Here is a 23254-nt window from a genome sequence, read left to right as displayed (position 1 = left end):
ATGACGCCCAGACTCTTGACCTGAGGGGAAGGGGAGACCAAGGAGTTGTCGATTGGAAGAGAGAAGCTATTGATTTTGATGCATTTGGTCATGCATGTCTTACCTCTTGATGGACTGTGTAAAGGAGGGCAATCTCTCCAGAGGAGGTCTGAGGTAGTTAGTTGAGTTAGTTGTTTCCAAGGCAGCGATGCGTGTCTGGGGGTTTTCACTTGGCATGCTGACACTGCGCAGGCGCTTTACCGGCTGCAACACACACACACACACACACACATATACAGATGATGCCCTCTGTGCCAAGTTATGTGAAGTGAAAAGTCTAAGAAAAGGAAGTAAAAAGGTTGTAAAAAGTTTGTCACAACTGAGAATGCTTTTATTCTTACAAAGTTTCAGCTAAACACCAAACTTTACAATTCCAAGAATTCAAGATTATGCATTGCTTCTGTTGGACTCCCTCCAGATTGTTTAGATTTGTTTTGAAAGACACACCAAATTGTTTTAAGTGTAAGATAGTGGACAGCCAATTACTTCATGTCCTTTGTCCCTGTGATAAGGTCCAGGAATTCTGGACTGGGATACATGTAAATGTAAATGTGCTGTATTTATATAGCGCTTTTCCAGTCTTAACGACTGCTCAAAGCGCTTTTACATCTACAGGAAACATTCACCATTCACACACATTCATACACTGTGGCTGGGGCTGCCGTACAAGGTGCCACCTGCTCATCAGATAAACATTCACACACATTCACACTCCGATGCGCAGCACCGGGGGCGACTCGGGGTTCAGTGTCTTGCCCAAGGACACTTCGACAATGACTGCAGGGGCGGGGCTCAAACCACCAACCTTCAGATTGGCAGGCAACCGCTCTACCACTGAGCCACAGCCGCCCCATACATGTTAACCTCTGTCAGATTGCATGGACACAGGTTCTATTCAGCACAAGATTTTTTGTTCTGGGAGATGGGTCAACAAAAAAAGCACATAAAAAGGTAGGTCCAAACTAGTTTAATGATAGACAGACAGATTGTTTTAAGATGATGGAGGAAGGGGTACGGTCAATCCAAGTGTGGCCTTGCGAAATGGCTAGGATGGTGGCGTTTGTAAAGGTGTATTTATTTTGACTTTTTTACCTGGCTGAGTGTGGCTGTGTCGTCCGGCGTCAGCTGGATGGTTGGGATGTCCAGTTTTAGCCATGGCGGCTTTTTCCTCTGCAGGCTGCTGTTCCTGCTGGCGGGCTCATCCATGCTAGCTCCCCCTACGCCTGCCAGCTGGACAACACAATCAGAGGAAAATGGGACTGTAGGACAACTCCCAGTCAGAATGCATTCACAGAGACATTCACACGATGGGCAAAATGATTCCAACCATCAAAAAGCCAAACAATTGACCGGCCTGAGTAATTACTGACATTGGACAGTGTGAGCAACAGTAATCCCCCTCGCTCCTCGTTGTGGGCTCAGACAGATCAGTGTGGAGGCAAAATGCCCGGAATAAACAAACTCTGCATCATCAATAACCTGCATGACAAAGCAGAGGGACTGGTAAAACTAACTGATGCTCCGACATTACAACAGGAATGAAGCAGCTACGTCACATAAGTATGAGCTGCAATTTACCCACAACTGGTGTTTCATAGCATGAGCCAATGGGTAAATGAAATGTGGACTGAGCCAAGTGTGGCCGGACTCAATAAAAATATTAACTTTAATAATTTAAAATTCACGAAAATGTTCTTTTTTGAAAAAGTAAAATATTTTGTATTTTATAATTGAATATAAATTTAAAAGCAATGCAGATGGAATGACTATGTGTGACAAGCACCTGTGCTGCACTGACATGTGTTTGGTCTCACTCAACAATGACAAGTTGTGTCTGCTCTGATTCATGTCGGACAATCTCACAGAGACGGTCAGAATGTCAGAATGTCTCCTGTGTTGGACAGCCGAGCTCAAAACATCTATGCTCCAGGTGAGGTTCGAACTCACAACCTCGGCATCACTCTGCAGGTTACTGTCTTATAAGTACCGCGCGCTGACCGATTGCGCCACTGGAGCTTGCGTAAAGGAAATAATTAGGGGTAGGGATGCACAATGAGAGGAGAAATATTCACTATGCAATGACAATATTACTCGTGAAAAAATATTGGAGTGCAGTGGGTTCTGCATTTCTGCTGCTTTCAGTATTTTGCTTAAATACAAACAAATAGCTTGTTGAATTTAAAACAAATGAAAAGAAATCATTTGCAACAGTCAATTATTGAACAAATTAAACATTGACTTGAATACAAAATGCACCACTAAAAAAAGTTATATTTTAAAATGTAGTTTTCTACTGATATTTACTTTCAACTGACATAAAAAAATCTCTGACTGTCTTCATTATGACAGCTGATATCCCCATGACGAGTAAAACTGATAAATTGCAGCCCTAATTAAAGGCAACATGTGAAGGGCATTTTTAGCACCACAAGATGGCATCAGGATTCTCATAGATAAGGCTCTCTTCTTACACTCAGACACACACACACACACGCAGCATGTCCTCAACGAACAGAGACAGGCAGAAGAGGAGGGGATGCTAGTACTCGCTGATGAGTTTGCTCATATCCTCTTTAAACAGACTATCTACAAGTATAAGTGGTCTGAGTGTAGCGGGCCACCTATCAACAGACAAAGAGAGCCTGATAGATCGAACAAGAGCTACACACACAGAGGGAAAGCCCAGAATAATAGGCCAAAGCATCCACTCATCCTGTTGTTTACTGGGCAATGGGTCTATGGGTAAAGGAAAGCATTTGGAGAGAAATTGGGGTTTACCTTCTTAACCATTTCAATGGAAGTATAAACAAGACATCTCTCCATCTCTGTAAAAGCCAGTGAGCAGACCAGTGTATCGGAGTGCAGTTTGCAATGACAATTTTTAATGTAAAGTGTCAACACAAATAAAAATAATTTCCTTTCCCACGGGCTTATGCATTTTATTGTGAAACCGCTGAGCTGGTCAGGTGGAGCACAAACTCAAAATCTCAGCACCTTTCTGCTTCTTACTGTGTCACTGGTGCTACATAGTAACAATAGAACTCTATCATGCACCGAATAGCTCCTCACATAATTGTAGTAAATGCTGAGGCTTTGTAATTCACCAGCACAAATAAAACCTCTCTTTTGATGACCAACACCAAGTCCAAGTGACCGTTACCTCTCCGTTCTCACGCGGCAGACAATGCTGCTTACAAAGATCATGGGGTCAATAGGTAGATACATAAGCCTGAGTCACAAGGCAAAGTGTCGCCATAGAAACTGAACCTCAACTTGTGCTTGTCTGCTAGGAGGGGTTTCGGACAGAGAAAGAAACGATTCAGGAGGAGGGCTGTCTTTTCCAAATCTGGTGGTTGTTTAGCCTTTTCCAGCAAACTGAATTATAGTCCAGCTTTAATAGCCCAATTCTTTGTTCTCAAAAATGTAATTGCTCCAGGTGAGGCTCGAACTCACAGCCTCGGCATCACTCTGCAGGTTACTGTCTTATAAGTACCGCGCGCTGACCGATTGCGCCACTGTTGCCTGTGCAGGACACTTTGTAGTTTCTTTTTAAGAAAAAAATAGCTATGGTGGCACATTAAGCAGATGGAATTCATTTTTACAACAATGGGTTATCGACTTTAGGTAAATGCTAGACACAGAAGCCTGTTTCACAAGGCAGAGTGATGGCAACAATATTTAACTTGTCCAATTTAACTCCATACAACGGATTATTTATGCCTATTGATCCTCCAGTCGTTCCATAAGTGCATAAAGCACCAAGGGGCTTTATACTGAATGGTAGGCCTACATGTTTATCCTTTTATTTATTAATTAAAGGAGGGGAGTACAGTTTGGTTTTTCTCAACAATGACAAAGTTGGATTCTAAATAATTCTCATGTATGAGTATCTCCTGTGATGGACTGTCCAGGTTAAAAGCTTTCTGCTACAGGTGAGGCTTGAACTTTCAACCTCAGGGTTACTCTATTGATGACTGTCTTACAAGTACCGCGCACTGACCGATTGCGCCACTGGAGTCTCTGCGAGGCACTTAATAGTTTCTTTTGAAGAAAAAAACACAAAACTAATGATGGAAAACTCAGCAGAAGGAATTCATGTGTATAAGAAAGGGTCATTGACTTTAGGGAGATTCTAGACACAGAAGCCTGCGTCACAATGCAGAGTCATAGCAACAATATTGAAATTAAAACTCTTCTGCTCCAGGTGAGGCTTGAACTCACAACCTCGGCATGACTCTGCAGGTTACTGTCTTATAAGTACCGCGCGCTGACCGATTGCGCCACTGGAGCCTGTAGCATACACTTTGTAGTTTCTTTTTAAGAAAAAAACACAAAGCTAATGGTGGCACATTAAGCAGATGGAATTCATTTTTATAACAATGGGTCATCAACTTTAGGGAGATGCTAGACACGGAAGCCTGTTTCACAAGGCAGAGTGATGGCAATAATATTGAACTTGTCCAATTTAACTCCATACAACGGATTATTTATGCCTATTGATCCTCCAGTCGTTCCATAAGTGCATAAAGCACCAAGGGGCTTTATACTGAATGGTACATGTTTTTTGTTTCATTTTTTAAGTACAGCAGGGGAGTACAGCTTGGTCTTCCTCAACAACGACAAATTTGGATTCTAATTAATTCTCATGTTTGAGTACCTCCTGTGATGGACAGTCCGGGCTAAAGGTTTTCTTCTCCAGGTGAGGGTTAAACTCACAACCTCAGCATCAGTCTGCTGATTACTGTCTTACAAGTACCGCGCACTGATCGATTGCGCCACTGGAGTCTCTGCAAGGCACTTAATAGTTTCTCTTGAAGAAAAAACCCAAAGCTAATGGTGGAAAATTTAGCAGAAGGAATTCTTTTTATAACAAAGGGTCATTGACTTTAGGGACATTCTAGAACACAGAAGCCTGTGTCACAAGGCAGAGTGATAGCAACAATATTTAACTTAAATATTCTGCTCCAGGTGAGGCTTGAACTCACACCCTCGGCATCACTCTGCAGGTTGCTGTCTTATAAGTACCGCGCGCTGACCGATTGCGCCACTGGAGCCTCCGTAAAGCACCAGATTTATAGGTTTGTTTTGAAGTCTTGCATCTTTAGCACCAGGTGGCATTAGGATTCTCAAAGGTTAGGCTGTCTTCTTACACTGAGACACAACTCACACACATATACAGTATGCCCTCAATGAACAGAGACAGGCTGAAGAAAAAAGTGATGCTATTACTTGCTGATGAACTTGTTCACATCCTTCTATGTAAGGGTCTATGGGTAAAGAAAAGCATTTGGAGAGAGAATGTGGTTTTCCTGCTTATCCCTTTCAGTGGAAGTATAAACGAGACATCTCTGTGTGAAGGCCAGCAAGCAGACCAGTGCAAATAAGGCAGTTTTTTAAGATCAAGTACAAGTACTTACAAGTAACTACTTGCATTTGGGTACTTGCAGATACCAATTAAGTAAGTTTAGAAAGAATGAAGAACGCAAAGTCCGATGCTCGTTAAGCATCTGCTCGTTCTCCTCCTTCAGGGACAAGCGGCCACGGAAGATGGCAGCCACCGTCAGGTAGCAGCCGTGATGCGTGTTGAGGGCGGCAATCATGTTCTTGGCGCCAAACATTTGCTGGGTGAGCTCTGGCGCAGTGAGTGAACTGTACTGCTGGCTGTCTCGGCTTGTGAGGAAGTGAAGTCTGGCATGAAAAAGTTGAGAAGGGAGAGTGGCACCATGTTTACAGCAAGCTTACGCAGGTCAGCATTTAGCTGTCCGGGGAACCTGAAGCATGTGGTGACGCCGCTCATGGTGGCAGAAACCAAGTGGTTGAGCGCCGCTGCATTGGAGTTTACCCCGGTGGACGAGAGGCTCGCCTCCCTATTGGATTCGGCCGATAGTCAAACCTCGGGTTGAAGTGGACCAATGCGGATTCCGCCCTGGTGGTGGGCTGGGGATCTCATCGCTGCTTTTTGCGGATGATGAGGTCCTGATGGTATCATCGGCATGTGACCTTCAGCACTCTCTGGATCGGTTCACAGCCGAGTGTGAAGCGGCTGAGATGAGGATCAGCAACTCTAAATCTAAATGGTTCTCAGCAGGGAACCAATGGAGTCCATTCTTCAGGTAGGGAATGAGTCCTTACCCCAAGTGAAGGAGTTTAAATACTTTGGGGTCTTGTTTGCAAGTGAGGTGACGATGGAGCAGGAGATTGGTCGGAGAATCGGCGCATCGGGTGTGGTAATACATTCAATTAATTGCACCGTTGTGACAAAAAGAGAGCTGAGCCAGAAGCAAAGCTCTTGATCTACTGGTCAGTTTTCGTTCCTACCCTCACCTATGTTTATGAAAGCTGGGTCATGACTGAAAGAACGAGATCCAGGGTACAAGCGACCAAAATGGGTTTCCTCAGGAGGGTGGTTGGTGTCTCCCTTAGAGATAGGAGGTGTTCCAGGCACGTCCATCTGGGAGTAGGCCTCGGGGAAGACCCAGGACTAGGTGGAGGGATTATATCTCCAACCTGTCCTGGGAACACCTCGGGATCCCCCGATCAGAGTTGGTTGATGTGGCTCGGGAAAGAGAAGATTGGGGTCCCCTGCTGGAGCTGCTCCCCCCACAACCCGATACCAGATAAGCAGACAAGGATGGATAGATAGAATGCATAAAGAACACAAAGTCCGATGACATCATTCACATGCATATTACGTACGCATGTGGATTTACTGATCCAGTGGAGAGCAGCTTCCTTTAATGTGGTGAAGGCCGGGAATCTCTCGGCTCAAGTACACTGAAAAGACGTCAAAACACAGTAATACTGAGGACTGACAATGGCTGGTCATTAAATGCAATCATTTTTATGACTACCAGTACGAGTGCAGGTGCACGGCATCTGACCAATACACGATACTGACATCAGTGCAGCCATGACAATGGGGTATAGGTCATGGAGTGTTGACAAAGGAGACCCGGACGCGAATCTTGACCCCTGCAGCAACCGCCAAACCCACAAAGTGAGCAGCGTCATGTACAGCTGAATGACAAAGACCGCGTAGAAAAAAAGGAAATGCTGTTTCGAGAAGCCAGGAAATGCCGCCAGAAGTGCATTTGCACGCCCCGTCCAAGACAACGCTAATGTGGAAAGAGGGGATGGCAGCGGCATTGGACAAAAGTATAGAAAAGAAGGCATTTACATACAGAACTGAGCACCTGAAAAAGTTTGACATGAGCAGAATGATGCGCCTCCCCTTCTCAGAGGGCAGCAATGCTGGGAATGACAATGACTCAGGTTAATGCCCCACAACTCAATGTAGGTACCAGGCCCAGAGGTTTTCTCATTGGAGAGAAGGATGGCGAGATTGTGGAAATCCTGTGGAAATCCTGTGGTAGCTGTGCCAAGAAATCAGAACCATACCTGATCTTGCATAGACGGAGAGCGTGGGTACATGGTAGGAGTTTACATGGCACAGGCAATGCTGTTTCGAGAAGCCAGGAAATGCCGCCACAAGTAGAAGAAGCCTGAGAGCAGATGGAAGCTGAAGCTGAAGCTGCTGGGACCCGGGGATCGTTCTGCGAAGAAGAGATCTGGGTGAATCCGAGGCATGGTGACCGCGGACCGCAATGGGCACCGTTGAGACATATTACGGGATCTGAGTGCTGCGGCGTGACTGAAACATGACCTGTTTCAAATAGATCGTTGTACAGATCGTCATTGACATCAGGTGATGTAGCTATAGCTCCGGATCCATGACTGAGAGCGTGAAACGCTGATCGTCTTGCGTCAAGCAAACAGAGACACGAGTCTAGCTGCGCAGCACGGTATATGTAGGTTTGGCTGGTGATTAGAGGTGTGGTTAAGGTGTGGCCCTGAATCCGTACCTAAGTTAACACATAATATTCATTAACAATGTCCCTCATTCACTTTAATAAAATGACATTTAGTGTGAAAAAAATGTGTCTGTGCTGCAGCTCAGCTTGAGACAACATGAGTGGTTCTTTGGGTTGTAGCTCAGGCCAAGGGGAAGTCATTGAGCAGGAATGGAGCAACTATTACTGGATAATAGGACATCTGCATGGGGCTCTGGAGAGACGTAATGAGCGGCCACCAACCAGGAGCTCCTGTACATCTCAGCTGTGAATCATTCTCTCATTCAATTTTGGGAGTGAAATTACTGACTGCCACTCTCTTTCTGTAAAGCCATCAGCCGAACAATAATCTCCTCCATCATACGTGGTGCTGGAGCCGATATTCAAACTTCTGGCCAAAGATGAGTTTAACGAGCTGAAAGATATTTAACACCAGCAGCTGGATCACTTCTTCATACATACTGGCTCGGACAGAACGGGATGTGCTTCCAAATGTCTACACACACACACACACACAAACACAAACACACACACACACACACACACACACACACACACGGATTAACAGTTGCACTAAATTATTAAGGGGAAAATCCCCATGTGGTTGCTCTTACTTGTCAAATACAACATGTTTGGTGGCTTATTTTGCAATAAATTATATCATTTTCTGGTGTCATATCATTCCGGTGTATCAGTTCTCAAGCTAACGGCTTTCTCTATTTATCTAGTGATTGCCTACATTTCCCAGAAAGCAGATGCAATGCCTACAGAGCTGGTGTGAACTTGTGGCTCTCAGTGAAAGGTAGATGTTGGGACAAATCAAAAGTGTGTGTACTTAAAACAAATATGCCAAACACATCATGGCTTGTTCCTGACATACTGTTCTCCTTAGGTTACTGGGGGTGTGGATGTTTGTATTTTTCTCTCCTACAATTTGACACTGAATTTAAAATTAGAGTCTCATACTGGATTGCTTTATTTGTATGGTAGACACAATCTTTTTAGCTTCCTGCAATTCAATCCAATCACTTTCTATAAAAAACAGGTGTAAGTCCCCAATCCATGCTGTAGTTATAGTTATAAAAAACACAAAACATCAAAGCTACTATGTGTAACAGTTGAACCTGTCCGACTAAAGTCAAACCAAACGCTAAAATTGCTAATCTCATTCATTTTGGTCACACAAGCGGCGTTGGTTGGTCAATCAACCACTTTGGTCCAGACTGAAATATAACAACTACTACTGAATGGACTGACATGAAACTATCTTGCACAGACAATCATATTTCCCAGAGGAACATGTCTTCGCTGCTCACATGATTTTTGTTCTGAAATGTCTTGACAAATGTTACATGCATTGCCATGAAATTTGGTACAGGAATTCATGTTCCCAATAGGAGGAACCCTAATAATTTAGTTGCTAATTTAAATGTTTCCTATATTGCCACCATCATAACTTCCGCCAAAGTGGTTATGTTTTCAGCTGTGGTTGTCTAATGGTTTTGTCTAGCTGTCTGGCAGCAGTATTATGGGAGAAACTACTAGCCTAATTTTCATGAAACATGGTGTAGAGGCTGTAGCATGGGCTAAGGTATAACTTTTTGCCGCAAATCTGAATCACGGGGTGGAAACACAAATTATTTGTCCATTTTGTTAACATTGTAAGATGAGGTGTTGGTATAATTGGTGAGATAAGTTCCAAGTGGAATAATTCACACCGCATTTTACATGGGATGAGGCATGCCTTGGCAAAGGCCTGCACTCTACCAGTGTCATTCTAGTTGTTCAATATCTTCGACCAGTTAACTGAAAAAATGTAAGACGTTCCCGTGAGCCTCAGCTGTACTGTGTTTAGTGCAAATTATCAAATTGTAGCATGCTAACACGCTAAACTAAGATGGTGAAGATGGTAAACATTATACCTATACATAAAAGGAATACGCATAGTAACTTAAATCTCTGATCCCTGATCACCGACTAAACAAATACCTTTTAATGACACCTTTTTGGAATAGAATTGTTCATTTACTGTATATAATGTTTAAATACACTCACGTATACCACACCTAAAGGCAGGTTAAAGAAAGTTGACTCTGATTCATTTTGCCACTCAGTTCCCGTCGTCAGTGTGTGAGTGTGTGTGTGTGTGTGTGTGTGTGTGTGTGTGTGTGTGTGTGTGTGTGTGTGTGTTTTGATCTGCGTGGTAGCTAGTGCGTACTCGGTCACAGAGGATAAACACACCCCTGCAAATAGAAACCTTGCTCTGAGCAATCTGTAACCACATCCATTCTGCAGTGATGATACTCAATGTGTGTATGTGTGTGTGCGCCCTGAAAGAAGACTCACATGTACTTACAAATTAAAGGATGATGTGCACGCAAACCCTTACACACGCTCACATGCACACAGTATAGACACAAAACACTCACTTGACAGCCTTTGCTCCAGCTTTACATGCCTGGTTTTTGCAATTCCCCATAAAGAAAAGATGCTGTGTGGTCCAAAAATCAATCTTTCTTCATTTTTTTTTCCCAACATCCAACATTTTTATTCCATGACCTCTTTCTTTTTTTCTCTCTCTATCTAGTTGGGTTTTCATGGCAGGGAGATTAAGGGCTGTAATCCCTGTGATGTACACCACACGACATTGCTCCTTCTGTCAGTCCACAGAGGCCCATGCCGACCCCTGATTGGGCGCCTATATTGCAGCAATGGTGTCATCAGCACCCAGCAGGAAGTTATTCATTTTCAAAGCGGAAGAAGTAACGGAAGTCATCACAAAACCGCCAACTGACTGGCTTTAACATCAGACAAAAATGTCCTTTTAGATTCTACTTAGGTTGAGATTGATCAACTGCCAATGATCACACCGTCAATAATAATGTCAAATGATAGTTGTTACCCCTTAAAAATTATCACGGGAAATGTGCACTCTGTGCGCAGAGCTGCAGCCCTGGCGGGTCTATAGGGGACTGTAGCAAAACAGCGGAGTAATTGGATCCTTTTTACATAGGGTGACATTTCCTGACATGCCGAGACAGAATGTAACAGGGGCATCCCCTTGGCACCCAAGCAAGACTTGTTCTGACACCGCTCTCCAACTCTGGTCTTTGAGGCCGAGGCACCCAGTGATTGTGGCATAGAAACTGGCTGTGACTGCATGTCAATAAGCTTCGACATTCAATACATGGTTGAATGGATCTTTATGTTAAGCAGCCAAAAACATAGTCTCTGCTCTGTCTTGTTTCATTCTCTAATGCTCGCTCCCTCCCCTTCTTTCTTTCTTCCATCTCTTTCTGTCTTCTCTTGTTTCTTCTCCTTCTTGCAAACTGGAGTTTTTTTTTTTTCTTCTACTTAAAGGTGATTTAAGCATTGCCAGGTGTTTTTTAGGCTACAACATTTATCGTCACATACAGCGAACACACTGTAAAAAACACGCTCTCTGTAGACAGCCTAGGCTCCATAAACATCAACAAAAACAAACTGTGCCAACCTTCACCTTCAAACATAACAAACAGCGTTCCAGACAATAACAGAAGCACGAAGGGAGGGAGAGGGGACGGGATGATGACAAATGTTAAGTTCTGAAAAGCCAATCTTGGTCCTACATGAGCTAAAGTTAGTCAGAACAGCCATTGTTACTTTAGCTTCATTTGTGCAGGCTCTGTTTAAAAAAACAGGTATCTGCTGAATTTAAGGGTCCAAACTGAGACATATCGTCACTTGGAAGGTAAATAGTTTATTGAGGGAAGAGTTGATCTCTTTTCTCTACTATAAACCGGGCTGCAGTAGATGAATGCTGAGACAGTCCAGGTAGGTTTGAACTTTATTGCTCTGCATTGCTCTGCTCTAATAGGCACAACAACCTGCCCAACAGCACCGCTGGGTCCAATTTAACTTTGATGTAAGTCTTGTCAGGACAGTGCTTCAGGCATGTGGTCGTGGGAACTGACCGACTGCAGCCCTAAGAACATTGAATGCTCCAGGTGAAAGGTGAAGTCTTGAACTTGCATGTTGCACGCATCAAAGGGTTTAAAAGAAGACAAAAAATTGAGGCAAGCTTTCAGACATGTGATCTGCTTGCTTTATAGGAGATGGTCTAAGAGATGGTTTGTATGATTCTCTTAAATTTGAATTCATTACTTCCTGGGGACAAGACAACAACCATACTTTATACCAGACACTGTTGGGCGTAAATAAGATGTGTTTGTTTTGAGGGAAATTCTATCATCTGTTCTATAGATCCTATAAAATCCTCTGCTCTGGAAGCTTAAAAACATGTGCACCTGTATTTCTTTTGTTTGCTGTGATATATCAAAGCACCAGTAGATCGCATAGGTTTACAGTGAGTGCCGCCGTGTGCTTTTATACTCCACCCCCCACCATAAGCCCATGTATGCTCTGGGCTCTCTCATCTGTGCCAGATGTTACAGTCATAACCCAGTAGGTCCTTTTGTTTCTGTTTGCAGAGTCTTGCGAACACTAATGAATGATTAAACATCTGCCCCAACAGGAGCAGTATGCCAGTTATGGAAATCATCATCTCAGAGAGCAGAACAATAAATGATAAATGCTGTCACACTCTCATCCTTTTCATTGTATCACTGATAATGATGATGAGTTGAAGCCATCTGTCTCATGGCCGTGACACACTAACCCGACGGCTGACTGCTGGCAGAGTAGGCAGTCGGACACCGAAGCGATGCCGACGACAGCTGGTTTATCTGGCTTGTTCACCGAAACATGTTTCTAAAAACATTTTAAGCAAGAAATAGGTCATCCAGTTGCTGAATCTGTCTTCATATCAGATTAACAAAAGGTCAGTCAGACTCCAGTCACGCTCATCCCGCTCATTTCCGGGTTAGCACTCCACCAATCAGATTGGTCAATTGAGTCCGACTGCCGGCAGTGCCCGCCTACCGACCGAGCCAGGTCGGCCAAAATGAAGGCCCCCAGCCCCTCCGATGGATGACCGCACGCAACACACCGAACAGACTCAAGTCACCGACCTCGCCAGACTGTCCAACGGCCGATTATCGGGTCAGTGTGTCAGGGCCTTAAAATACTGCTTTGACTGTCTTGTGTTGTCTGTCATTCAACTCGTTACTGCAAATTACAAGAGAGTGAGCAATTCATTAATCAGACAGACGTGGGCTGCTACGACTCGAATCCCATTGGAGATCAGGAATGGTTGACCCGTGTCCCATCCACTTCGACACACACACTTTACAAAACCAGACACACTCAATAAGTAGTTAATTAAAGCTACTGTATACACTATGTAGTAATTAGATATGTACGTCAACATATCTTCAAATGTAACATTTATATATTTCTGTACGAGCCAGTAACTTTGTAGCAGCTTCTTAAAATGAAGAACCCTTAGACCTCCTGTCACATAAAGGCCTTTGAAGCCTTGTATGCCCTCCCGGTTACCTGGTTTTCTCATTCACTGCACAAGTGTCTCTTCCGTCTGTCTTCCAAAACTATTACAACATCTGCCATTGTGAGAAACTCTAAAAAGCCTAGAATCCATTTTAGTAGAAAACCAGTGCCCCCCCCCCCCTCTCCCTTGTCATTTGTCATGGTAGAGTGGTATTTAACTGATACATGGAAGCATAAGAAAAAGCTGAAAGCGGACAATAGTAAAACACCGTCTGCTATGTCACCATAGGTCAGCGTGTGGTACCTGGGTTGAGTTTAATCTTCCCTTGACAGCCATCAGTTATTGACCCTGCAACATAATGTGTTGATGAGTAATTGTGCAAGTTGTTAACTTCTCTCTGCTTTCTTGCAAGTACTAAAATTAAATGCACTAAGATTAGTTCAGCAGTTAGTCGCAAAATATGCTTGGTTTTTTTGGTATTTTTTTAATTTGGGTGAACTGAATTCGAAGCTTGAATGATTAAGAAAGATGTGTTTTTTCTCCTTTGGTAGAATGTCCTTTGGCCTTAATAAATAAGGGAACAGCATAACAATCTGCTTAACTATACGGAGATCAGAAGATCAGAGGTCAGGCCTACTCTCTCTCTCTCTCTCTCTCTCTCTCTCTCTCTACACTCTACTACTCAGAATTGTCAAACTTCCACCACTTTTTTTTGCATGATCTAAATTAGCTCTGTGGTCGATCATCGATTCCTCATGTGCTGCAACCTGTGTCCAACGTGCCTCACTGTGTGACACAGTAGGTAGGAAATACCTCACATTCCTGTGAGGTACTTTGCGTCCCATTTTACCGTGTTCACTCCTGCCTGCTGCAGCATGACAGACACGAGAGCCGTGATCGTGGAGGTCAGGCTGGTTGTAAGACAGTATATCCCCTGACTCTGTCACAACCCTGCATTCTGTTTTAAAGACCAAACGATTAATCATGGAAATTAACCGATAATGAAAATAATCGTTAGTTGTATGCTTTTTTTTTAAATTTGGGTGAAAAGAATTCAAAGCTTAAATGCTTAAGAAAGATGTTTTTTCTCCTCTGGTAGAATGTCCTTTGGCCTTAATAAATAAGAGAACAGCATAAAAAGCTGCTTAACTATAGGGAGATAAACAGTAGCGCGGACAATCAGAGCAGATCAGAGGTCAGGCCTACATTCTTTGTCTGCCTCTAAGCGCAATCATCTCTCTCTACTCGACAACTCACCTCTGCCAGCGAGAGAGATTTAATTGGCAACTTTAAACCGGGGAAAAAGCAGAACAAGTTCAAATCCTCGGCTAAACTTCCACCACACCCTGTTTTGCATAATTCAAAAATCTCAGGTCTTGCTTCCAGTGACGAATATCTTGCTTGAGGGCCATTATTTAAAGATGATTATAGGATTGGCAGAGACTCCGGCTCTCAAGTGTTTCCGATACTCTGGATTGACGCGTGGCCCGAGGGAAAGCAAGTTTTGAATCTATAATATTCAAAGATTGACTCACTGAATTTCACTTCACACCCACACATTTCTTACAAAGCAGTGTGCACAGGAAGACAAAAAAAAGAAAAAAAGTGTTATGCTCTTTGAAGGGCTTGCTATCAAATAAAACCTCAAGGTAACTGCTGCTGGCTTCTGTAGAGATGCCTAACACATCAAAAATGTTGCCGGTTAACACTGGGGACATAAAAAAAGTACCCAAAAGTTCTGCATGCATATGCTATGATTGGAAATGTTCTCCCACAGTGCTATATATACTGTATATATATATATATATATATATATATATTTTTTTTTCTTTTTTTTTCAAACAGGAAAGCGGCCCGTATTTGAGTCTGACCTGCGGCCCTTTGCTGCATGTCATCCCCCATCTCTCTCCCACCTTTCCTGTCTATCCACTCTCAGTACAAATAAAGGGAAAAGCTAAAAAAAAATCATCTACAAAAAACAAACAAGAAAGTGCTTGTGATATCACATATGTGGCTTTGGCTTACAATGGAACATTTAGCCCCCTTTGTAGGAAATACAGAGATATATATTCGTATTGCCATTTAGCTTAAAAATATACCAAGATATGATTTTTGGTCCATGTCACCCAGCCCTAAGAGGACCTGGTATGTATCAAGGCAGAGCGAAGGGGAAAATAAAGCAACAGATGGAGCGAGTTGAAAAAAGCAGAGCAACTTTCCTGTCATGTTGGGAGAAGATGAAAGCACAGAAAGAAAGAAAAACATTGCAACCAAGTAGAGATTACGCACTGTGACACTGTGTGGAGGGGAAAAGAGACATGGATATGCAAGAAACACATTTTCTATCTAAATCAAAAACAGCATGGGACAAACATTTGCATAGTTTCAGATTGTGCTTATTGCGTTGTTGAAAAAGCCCCGATTGTGTGTGTGTGTGTGTGTGTGTGTACCGCTGCTGCTGTAACAAGGGAATTTCCCCACTCTGGGATGAATAAAGTATTATCTAATCTAATTTAATCACTTTATCCACTGTTGCTATAATGTAGAAATATTGATTTTAGCAGGTTTAAGTTTTCTGTTAAAAAACATAATCTGGCTCCTTAATTGGGTTCCACAGCATTTCATAGGGACTTGACTTGAGATTGGAAATGCAAGAAAAACAGTAAGTCAGTAAAAGCTTTGGATAAAATCAGTTCATTTTAACTCATTGTCAGGTTAAACAGTAAATAATGACTGGCAAGTAGAAACTGCTGGGCAATACCTAAAAAATGACTTAATGGAAAAACTCCTTAAAGAAAAAAGACAGCATTCATCACTCCAACTGTTCCAGCACCTCATGGCACATTTGATGGCCAAAAACGCCATTGGAGAAAGTGAAACGGTTTCTCTGCTACTGTGCCAAGTATAGGACTTGAGAGGATAGAGCAGAGTTTTCTAAGCAGAGAGGACGTCTGGTTCCTGTCTCCTGATATTATTATATTAAATTATTATAAAGTGTAAGTCGAAAACAGAAGCTGATGCAAACTGCTCTATGTCTGAACTGAATATAGTTGATCGGCAAGTTTTTTGCAAATATTTTTTCTTGCAAATTGGGGAATTTGAAACTCCAGGAGAACAGCAGGGATAGAGGCCGGAACAGCAAAAGGGTTGTCAAGCAAGGGATGCTTATTTGATCATTTATCCGAATCAGATCATTTATATCATATGTAATGTATTCTATAGATTATATCTTATTAGTGTGTTGTCCTGCAAGAGTCACTCACGCCTCGCCGGAAAAATAGATGATCGCTGCAACGTCACAATTGCTCAACAAGAAAGCCAATAGGAAGTTAGCGGGCATCGGTTTGGCAGGCGGTGAAATATTAACTACTCAAACAACAAAAAGAAATAGGCCTACAAATTATAAAAGGAGTCATCTTTAAACTAGAACCGCAAAGGAAACTATGCCGTTGGGACTTAAATTACACTTTCAGTTTCCAGCAGAAACTAAATGCTGTATGTAGACAATCAGGCAATATTAGTCATTTATCCTGTCCTCCTCCCTCCACTGAGGTCCAAAGATTTATGAAAATTAGCCACGTGGATTTACCGCTGTAAGAGGGCGGAGGGGCTGGTTCTCAGCTGTAGCTAACTTTGAAGAATTGGCATACTTTAAGATACGTGGCAAACTAACATACCGAGTCAGACTTCTTTCATTTTGGCTTTTTACAATTACCAGAGCTAATTAGCTTTTAGCAGAGCTAGCTAGGTTTTGACCTAGTTCCCACCCCATTATCTTATCCAATCCAAACATTGATGGCCTCATCAAGCATGACAGATACACCTGTGCTGACACAGCACATTGTAAAAGCAGGTTCATACATGCATGCTATTTTTACTTCACCGCTGACTCTTTTGCATTAAACTCATTCTCTTTTTTTCTCCTGTCCCTTTGCTACAACTGGGTTATTTTGCCTTAAATAAAAATGAAAGTTACTGTTTTTAAATATTCAAATTGTGGTGCTTATTTCATGTTCTGGGAACATTTTGCAGCCACAATTTCACTTTTTTTCACTTTTCACTCATACTTGCATGTATGTGCAACCTTCTGGCTGTCTGCTCTTCCAAGAACTACAGAAAAACTGACCTCCAAAACATCCACGAAGAACGCTAAAAGGCCAATAACCTTTGTAACAAAACAGGGAAAACTAAACATGTAATTATGAGGTTTAGGCTATGTAATTAGGTTCAAGTCTTTGTTGACTTCATGAGCATTGCCATGTTTGTGCTAAGGTCTATCATGACTATCAAAAACAGTAGCAACAATTGTTGGAGTTGATTGACCACATCTTTAGAATTAGGAACATTGTAGCCCCATGAGTGCTTGAGAAACAAAGTTTCTGATATATTAATACTTGACTTTGAAAATCCACTCTTAATTGCATACTGCTTATTTAAACATGTTTTATCCATTACAGTTGCCAAAGCAGCGTAGCAAAGTCTCTCTCATCAACCCTGTCTACGGGCAATCTCGTCTTTGCACCGGCAAATGTGCAATATCTTTGAGAAACAAAGTAATGCCACGCATGTTACATTTTTTTGTCAACATGTTCTTGCAACACAATATCTGTTTTTGGCGACTGAAACACTTTTAAAGGTTTTTGTGGTTAGGTTCAGGCACTGGCAGCACTTGGTTATGGTTAGGAAAAGATCATGGTCTCAGTAAAATATTGAAAAATCAGACTTGAAGCTAGAGAAAGGATGTGTTTATGTAATTTACACTTAACCCCAAAGCAGAATTGTTATTTAACTATAAAACGGCAACATACCATGTACATATTCATAGTGACAGCAGATCACACAGCGCTCTGGCGTCTTTCAGCTCAGTGTTTTGGTTTTTACGGCCCGCAACTGCCAGCCATGCAAACCAAGCCACATAAATAGGCAAGTATTGTAACAAGCATTCCATTTAACTACATCCTAAGTAACGTAGGTCCATTTTAGCTAAATGTCTACAGTTTTGTCTCATAAATTAGTCTTGTGTTCCAAAACAAACACAAAACCAAATTGCTTAATAAAGTCTTAGTTATGACAGCATTAGCCAGGTATTATTGTCTTAGCCTAAAGTAAATGGAACTATCATGGACTAACATTAACGTTAAGTTTTTTGGGCACTTTGGCTGAGGAGCCCAATGTTGTAATCATCGGCAAAATGATAACATTAGTATTGTTTAATGAGTATTCCCAGAGCGCTGTCAGTAACTTTATACAAGTGGAATTTGGAATCTATCATAATGTTAGACTCTATGACAATAAAAACCTCACCTTACATCCAAATTGCAATGGCTAGCGTTCACTAAATCAAAACAACTTGACATATCGTCAAATAAACCAATTAGGTTTGTCATAATGCAAGATACTTAATAAGAGATTCTTACCTTAAGGCACGCGGGTAGTCAAACACTGACCTCAATTCATGCCATGTTACTCCGTCACTGCAGGCCCAGACCAGCTTAATATATATGCCTTTCCTTAGCCAAAAGAACTTACCAAATTTGAAGTAAATAAATGTAATTTCTATGAAACAGAGAAGTCATCATACATTTTCACACAGTCTAACACCAGTTACTGTCTGATAAGATCCACTGTCGGTTTCTCAAGGAAAAAGTATAGATGGAAGAATGGTAAGCATCTCTAATTGGCTTTCCCACTGTAGTCATTTCTAGCCAAATATTTAAACCAGACTACAGTGCACACAGGACTTTTGCTGGAAGTGACAAAACATCCTCTGAATATCACACATAAGGCCATGCAACTACTCCTCTAGTCACAGCGTGAATCTAAAAATGAACCTTTTCAGCCATAAATGCTTTTATAATCACATCTTCAAGGTTTTCCTATATATTGTCCTATATATGTTATAGGTCTTTGTCTTGTAATGTAAGTCAGTAAACCCCAACATGGTAAATTGCTTCAATCTTTCACTGGAGAATAGATGTCTGTTTTGACACACACTGTTTTGTGAGTAGCGGCAGACATGGAAAGAGAGACGGAGTCAAGAGGGTTAGACAGAAAGGATGAGAAACAAAGAGAGCAGCTCAGCTGACCCTCACGAGGCTGCTTTGTGTTAGCTGCATGGTGACAGGAAGGCCGCCGCCACAATAAGAGTCTACTCAACAATTGCCTCGCCTGGAGACATGAATAGACCTCCTCAGCAGCCATCCATCCCTCCCACCATCCCTCCTTCCGGCTGTCCCTCCACGCAGCCAGCAAACTCATGCTGAGAGCGCCAACACAACAGCTTTCTCTGTTGGCTGGCCTTGTATGAAGACGCAATGGTAATTGCCCACAGATGCCACATTAGGGTAAGATAGTGGGTGGAGAGAGAATTGGCTCTGAAAAGAATATTCAAAGGGAAAAATGGAGGTCATAATTGCGGTTTCAAGGAAACAGAGATTAGTCATTCAGGATTTCAGGAGAAGTCCTTCAAAAACTATGGCCGAGGGACAGCATTCTCATCAAGCGAGCATTGAAGTTTGGAGGCCAGTATATGTCGCATGAGGGGCTGATTAAAATTCCTTTTTGATGGACAGTTTGCTATTCAACCAGACTTTTTGTTACAAGTTCAAGAAAAAGAATATCTGTTCCTATTGAAGAATTTCTTATGCAAAATGTCTGACGTTATTTGCTCACTTGCATATTTTTGATGTCATTACGCAATCATTGCATAAAGCTTAGTGGTTGTGTCAGCAAGGTAGATAGAAAGAAATAGAAATAATCACAAATTCAATACAGGAATTTATTGTACCTTAAAATTATTAATTAGGTAGCCTATCTGAAAGATACAGTAGACAGATACTTTATTTGTCATTCTCACAACACAAAAGGATGAGGAAAATGAAATAAGAACTCAGGTCTCGGTGCCAACCAAATACTATAGAAATTAATAAATACATAAAAATGTCTTTATTAGCCTTACACTACTAAACAACTACAAAGAGAAATAAAATAATTAACAAAGACAGTTCCGAATAGCAGCAAGTAAGTTAAGTGCAGTGCTATTTCTTAAAGGTCCCATTGCATGAAAACTTCACGTTATGAGGTTTTTGTACGATTAATATGCGTTCCCCAAGCCTGCCTATGGTCCCCCAGTGGCTAGAAATGGCAATAGGTGTAAAACAAGCCCTGGGTATCCTGCTCTGCCTTGGAGAAAATAAAAGCTGAGATGGGCCGATCTGGAGTCCCCCCCATTCCTCAATAGCTACAGACTCAGAAATGGCACATTCTAAGGAAAGCTCTTTGTGGGACTGGCGCTAGTGGCTGTAATTCTGCACCAAGGTTGAATTTTGGGAAAGAGACTTCAGATATGCTATTAGGGGACCACTAAGGTCTATATAAAAGTATCCAAAGAGCACCATGTCACGGGACCTTTAAGAAGACTCAAAGGCAGGGCAGTGCGGAAGATTTCTGTAAAGTTAAAAAAGAAATTTTACAAAAGGAGGGAAAAAGATCAATGAAGAATTCTCAAAGATGGCCGGCTTGTCCTGGGCCAGGCCAGCTCAGCTGAGTCTTCCTACCGTTGCGTCCTGCTGTCTCTCCTACCTCCACTAGCCCCCCAACCCTGTCCCTTCTCCCTGTTCTACCTGCCTGCGCACACAAGGACTTTTTATGACAGAAAGTCAATGTCTTTTCTACAGAAAGTCGCCAGATTTGTTGCTAGCCACTTTTTTGAATTAAGTCACTAAGGGGGTCTGAAAAGTCACTAAATCTAGCGACAAAGTTGCTAAGTAGGCAACACATTTGTTCATGGAGACAGACGCTGTGTGCATGGAGGGGAAAAGCTGAGTGTGTGTAGAGTGACAGAGAGACGGAGTAAAGCAGGGAAAGGAAATGCAGCTGAACAAATGTGTGTTTTAAATAGTGTTAAAAAAATAAGAATAACAACAAGACGCAATGAATGGCGGCCGGTGTTGATGGTGTAGCACACCGCCACATATAGGTGTGTAAGACACTGAACTAGTTGTCTGTGTTCATGGTAAAGAACATGTCATTATTGTCACCCAATGCAATGGAGTAGGGGTGGCAGTAGCTCAGTCAGCAGGGAGTTAAGTTAGGGAACAGGAGGGTTACTGATTCAAGTCCCCATTTGGACCAAAGTATGGAGTGTGGACAGGTAGCTGAAGATATGCCAGGTTCAGATCCTGGGCACTGCCAAGGTGCTCTTGAGCAAGGCACCAAACCCCCCCTTGGTTGCTGAGGGTGCTGGTCCAGCACTGACAGCCCACTCACTCTAATATCTATTCGTGCATGAATGGTTTGTAACAAAAACAACAGAGTGTACATTGTAATTTCCCCATAGGGGATCAATAAGGAGTATAAATTGTATTAAATTAGAATGTGGTTCATTTATGTCAGGCTTCAGGCAGCCAGGATCAATTCATTGATGTTTTTTGGTCTTGCCAAGGTATTTGCTAACAATCAGTAATTTTAGCAAACACTTGTTTTGCAGTGTATTTCAGTATACAATATCAGTGATACATATACAGTTGCAGTTGCAGTATACGATATCAGTGATACAATATCATCACAATACTTATGGCACGATACAATATTATTGCGATTTAAAACATATTGCAATATTCTGCAATTTACAACCTTTTTCCCAACTTCAAATTTTTCGCAATTTCACATGAAAGGAAACTTTGTCAACATCTGTTTTATCTAAAAAGATACATTTTTCTGTTTGTTCATCTCACTTCAATTTTGTTGCTACAAAATGGGATTGTCAAGCAGACAAACTGACCTACATGGACAGATACATAATAAAAGATAAGTACTGCATCAGTGTATCAATGCAGCATTGCCACTGAAAATATTGCGGTACTATGCTGTATCGATTTGTTCCGCCACCCCTAAGCACAACACACAATTAGAATAGTACAGTTGTTCAAACTAGCGATTTCAAACTAGTGAATCTTTAACTCAAGGTGATACTTTCACAGGTGTGAGGGGGGAGGGGAGGTGGGGGGGGGGGAGCAACTTATCTACTTATTGCAAGGTGAAAAAAAACTAAATTACAGAAATTGCTGATAAATCTGCATGTCTGGTTGCATTTTATTTTAAAGATTCATAAGCAGTTTGAAAGTAAAGTACATCTGCCCATTATTCATTACTGCTGTCATAACCTTAATTCAATAATTTACTAATGACCTCTCAGTGACACATTAGGGCATACTTCCACTGTACATACAGTACCCGATTCTTCAGTTTAACCCTGTTTGATGTACTACAGTTCTATTTCTGTCTCTATCTCTAGGCTGGAAGAGGAAAATTAAACCAAACAACAACGTTGTTCACCACAGAGAACAGATAAAAGTAATTATGGGTGGGGGTTGAAAAGAGGATTAGTATTACTGCAAATGTATAGTTATATCCCAGAGAGTAACAGAAAGATCCCCCATGTAAACCCTGAACTATAGCGATATATATTGTTTGGTTCTTTATTATTTTCTTCTGTAATGAAAAATCATGCAAGTATGACTCTTTTATGTCATCTGTGATGGATGTATTTGGTTTGACTTAGGTGTATGTGTCATTCTGATAAGGCCGTGGTTTAGATTCAGCGTTACAGTGTGAGGGGAAAAAAACTGAAAAACTGAAAGTGAAAGGATGCGAGAGAGAGAAAGAGAGAGAGAGAGAGAGAGAGAGAGAGATGACATGTGATCACAAAGCAAACACTCCGCTTTTTTTTAATCATGGTATCAATGCCAAAGAGAATCCATCAAGATTATTAAGTGAGTGCATCTGTCATCAGCTACAGACAACAGCTATAGCATAGTGACTGCCTTTCCTTTCCACATGGTGTCTCTCTTCACAGACATCTGTAGACAGCAGTTATCTTTTCCATCAGTTCTCTCTAAATGCACTGATGATGCCATTGCCAAGCCACGATTACGCGTGGCAGATCTGCTGGTTACATCAGTGCAACCAACACCTTATA

General features: G+C 42.0%; 1 protein-coding gene, 1 long non-coding RNA gene, 3 other non-coding genes and 1 pseudogene across 5 annotated transcripts in view; 1 reads left to right on the top strand and 5 right to left on the bottom strand.

Moving 5' to 3' along the window:
* Positions 1–23254, bottom strand: part of rhbdf1b (rhomboid 5 homolog 1b (Drosophila)) — a 46598-nt gene that overhangs the window by 19855 nt on the left and 3489 nt on the right. The window contains exons 2-3 of the mRNA XM_034860508.1: positions 1132–1269; positions 104–243 (exon numbers count right to left, since the gene is read on the bottom strand). Of these exons, the coding sequence (XP_034716399.1) occupies positions 104–243; positions 1132–1245 (254 nt within the window). The 5' untranslated portion in view covers positions 1246–1269. The remainder of the gene's footprint in view (positions 1–103; positions 244–1131; positions 1270–23254) is intronic.
* Positions 1962–2055, bottom strand: trnai-uau. Its single transcript has 2 exons — positions 2018–2055; positions 1962–1997 (listed from the first exon to the last, which is right to left on the bottom strand). It is a non-coding gene; the product is annotated as a tRNA-Ile (tRNA).
* trnai-uau lies at positions 4236–4329 on the bottom strand. The gene is made up of 2 exons: positions 4292–4329; positions 4236–4271 (listed from the first exon to the last, which is right to left on the bottom strand). It is a non-coding gene; the product is annotated as a tRNA-Ile (tRNA).
* On the bottom strand, positions 5000–5093 carry trnai-uau. Its single transcript has 2 exons — positions 5056–5093; positions 5000–5035 (listed from the first exon to the last, which is right to left on the bottom strand). It is a non-coding gene; the product is annotated as a tRNA-Ile (tRNA).
* On the bottom strand, positions 5463–7626 carry LOC117937133 (annotated as a pseudogene).
* LOC117936959 overlaps positions 11631–23254 on the top strand; it is a 13608-nt gene continuing 1984 nt past the window's right edge. Inside the window, exon 1 of the long non-coding RNA XR_004655062.1 lies at positions 11631–11642. This is a non-coding gene — a long non-coding RNA (uncharacterized LOC117936959). The remainder of the gene's footprint in view (positions 11643–23254) is intronic.

Source organism: Etheostoma cragini, chromosome 21, assembly GCF_013103735.1.
Source record: "Etheostoma cragini isolate CJK2018 chromosome 21, CSU_Ecrag_1.0, whole genome shotgun sequence".
NCBI lineage: Eukaryota > Metazoa > Chordata > Actinopteri > Perciformes > Percidae > Etheostoma > Etheostoma cragini.
This window is presented reverse-complemented; position numbering and strand designations above follow the sequence as displayed.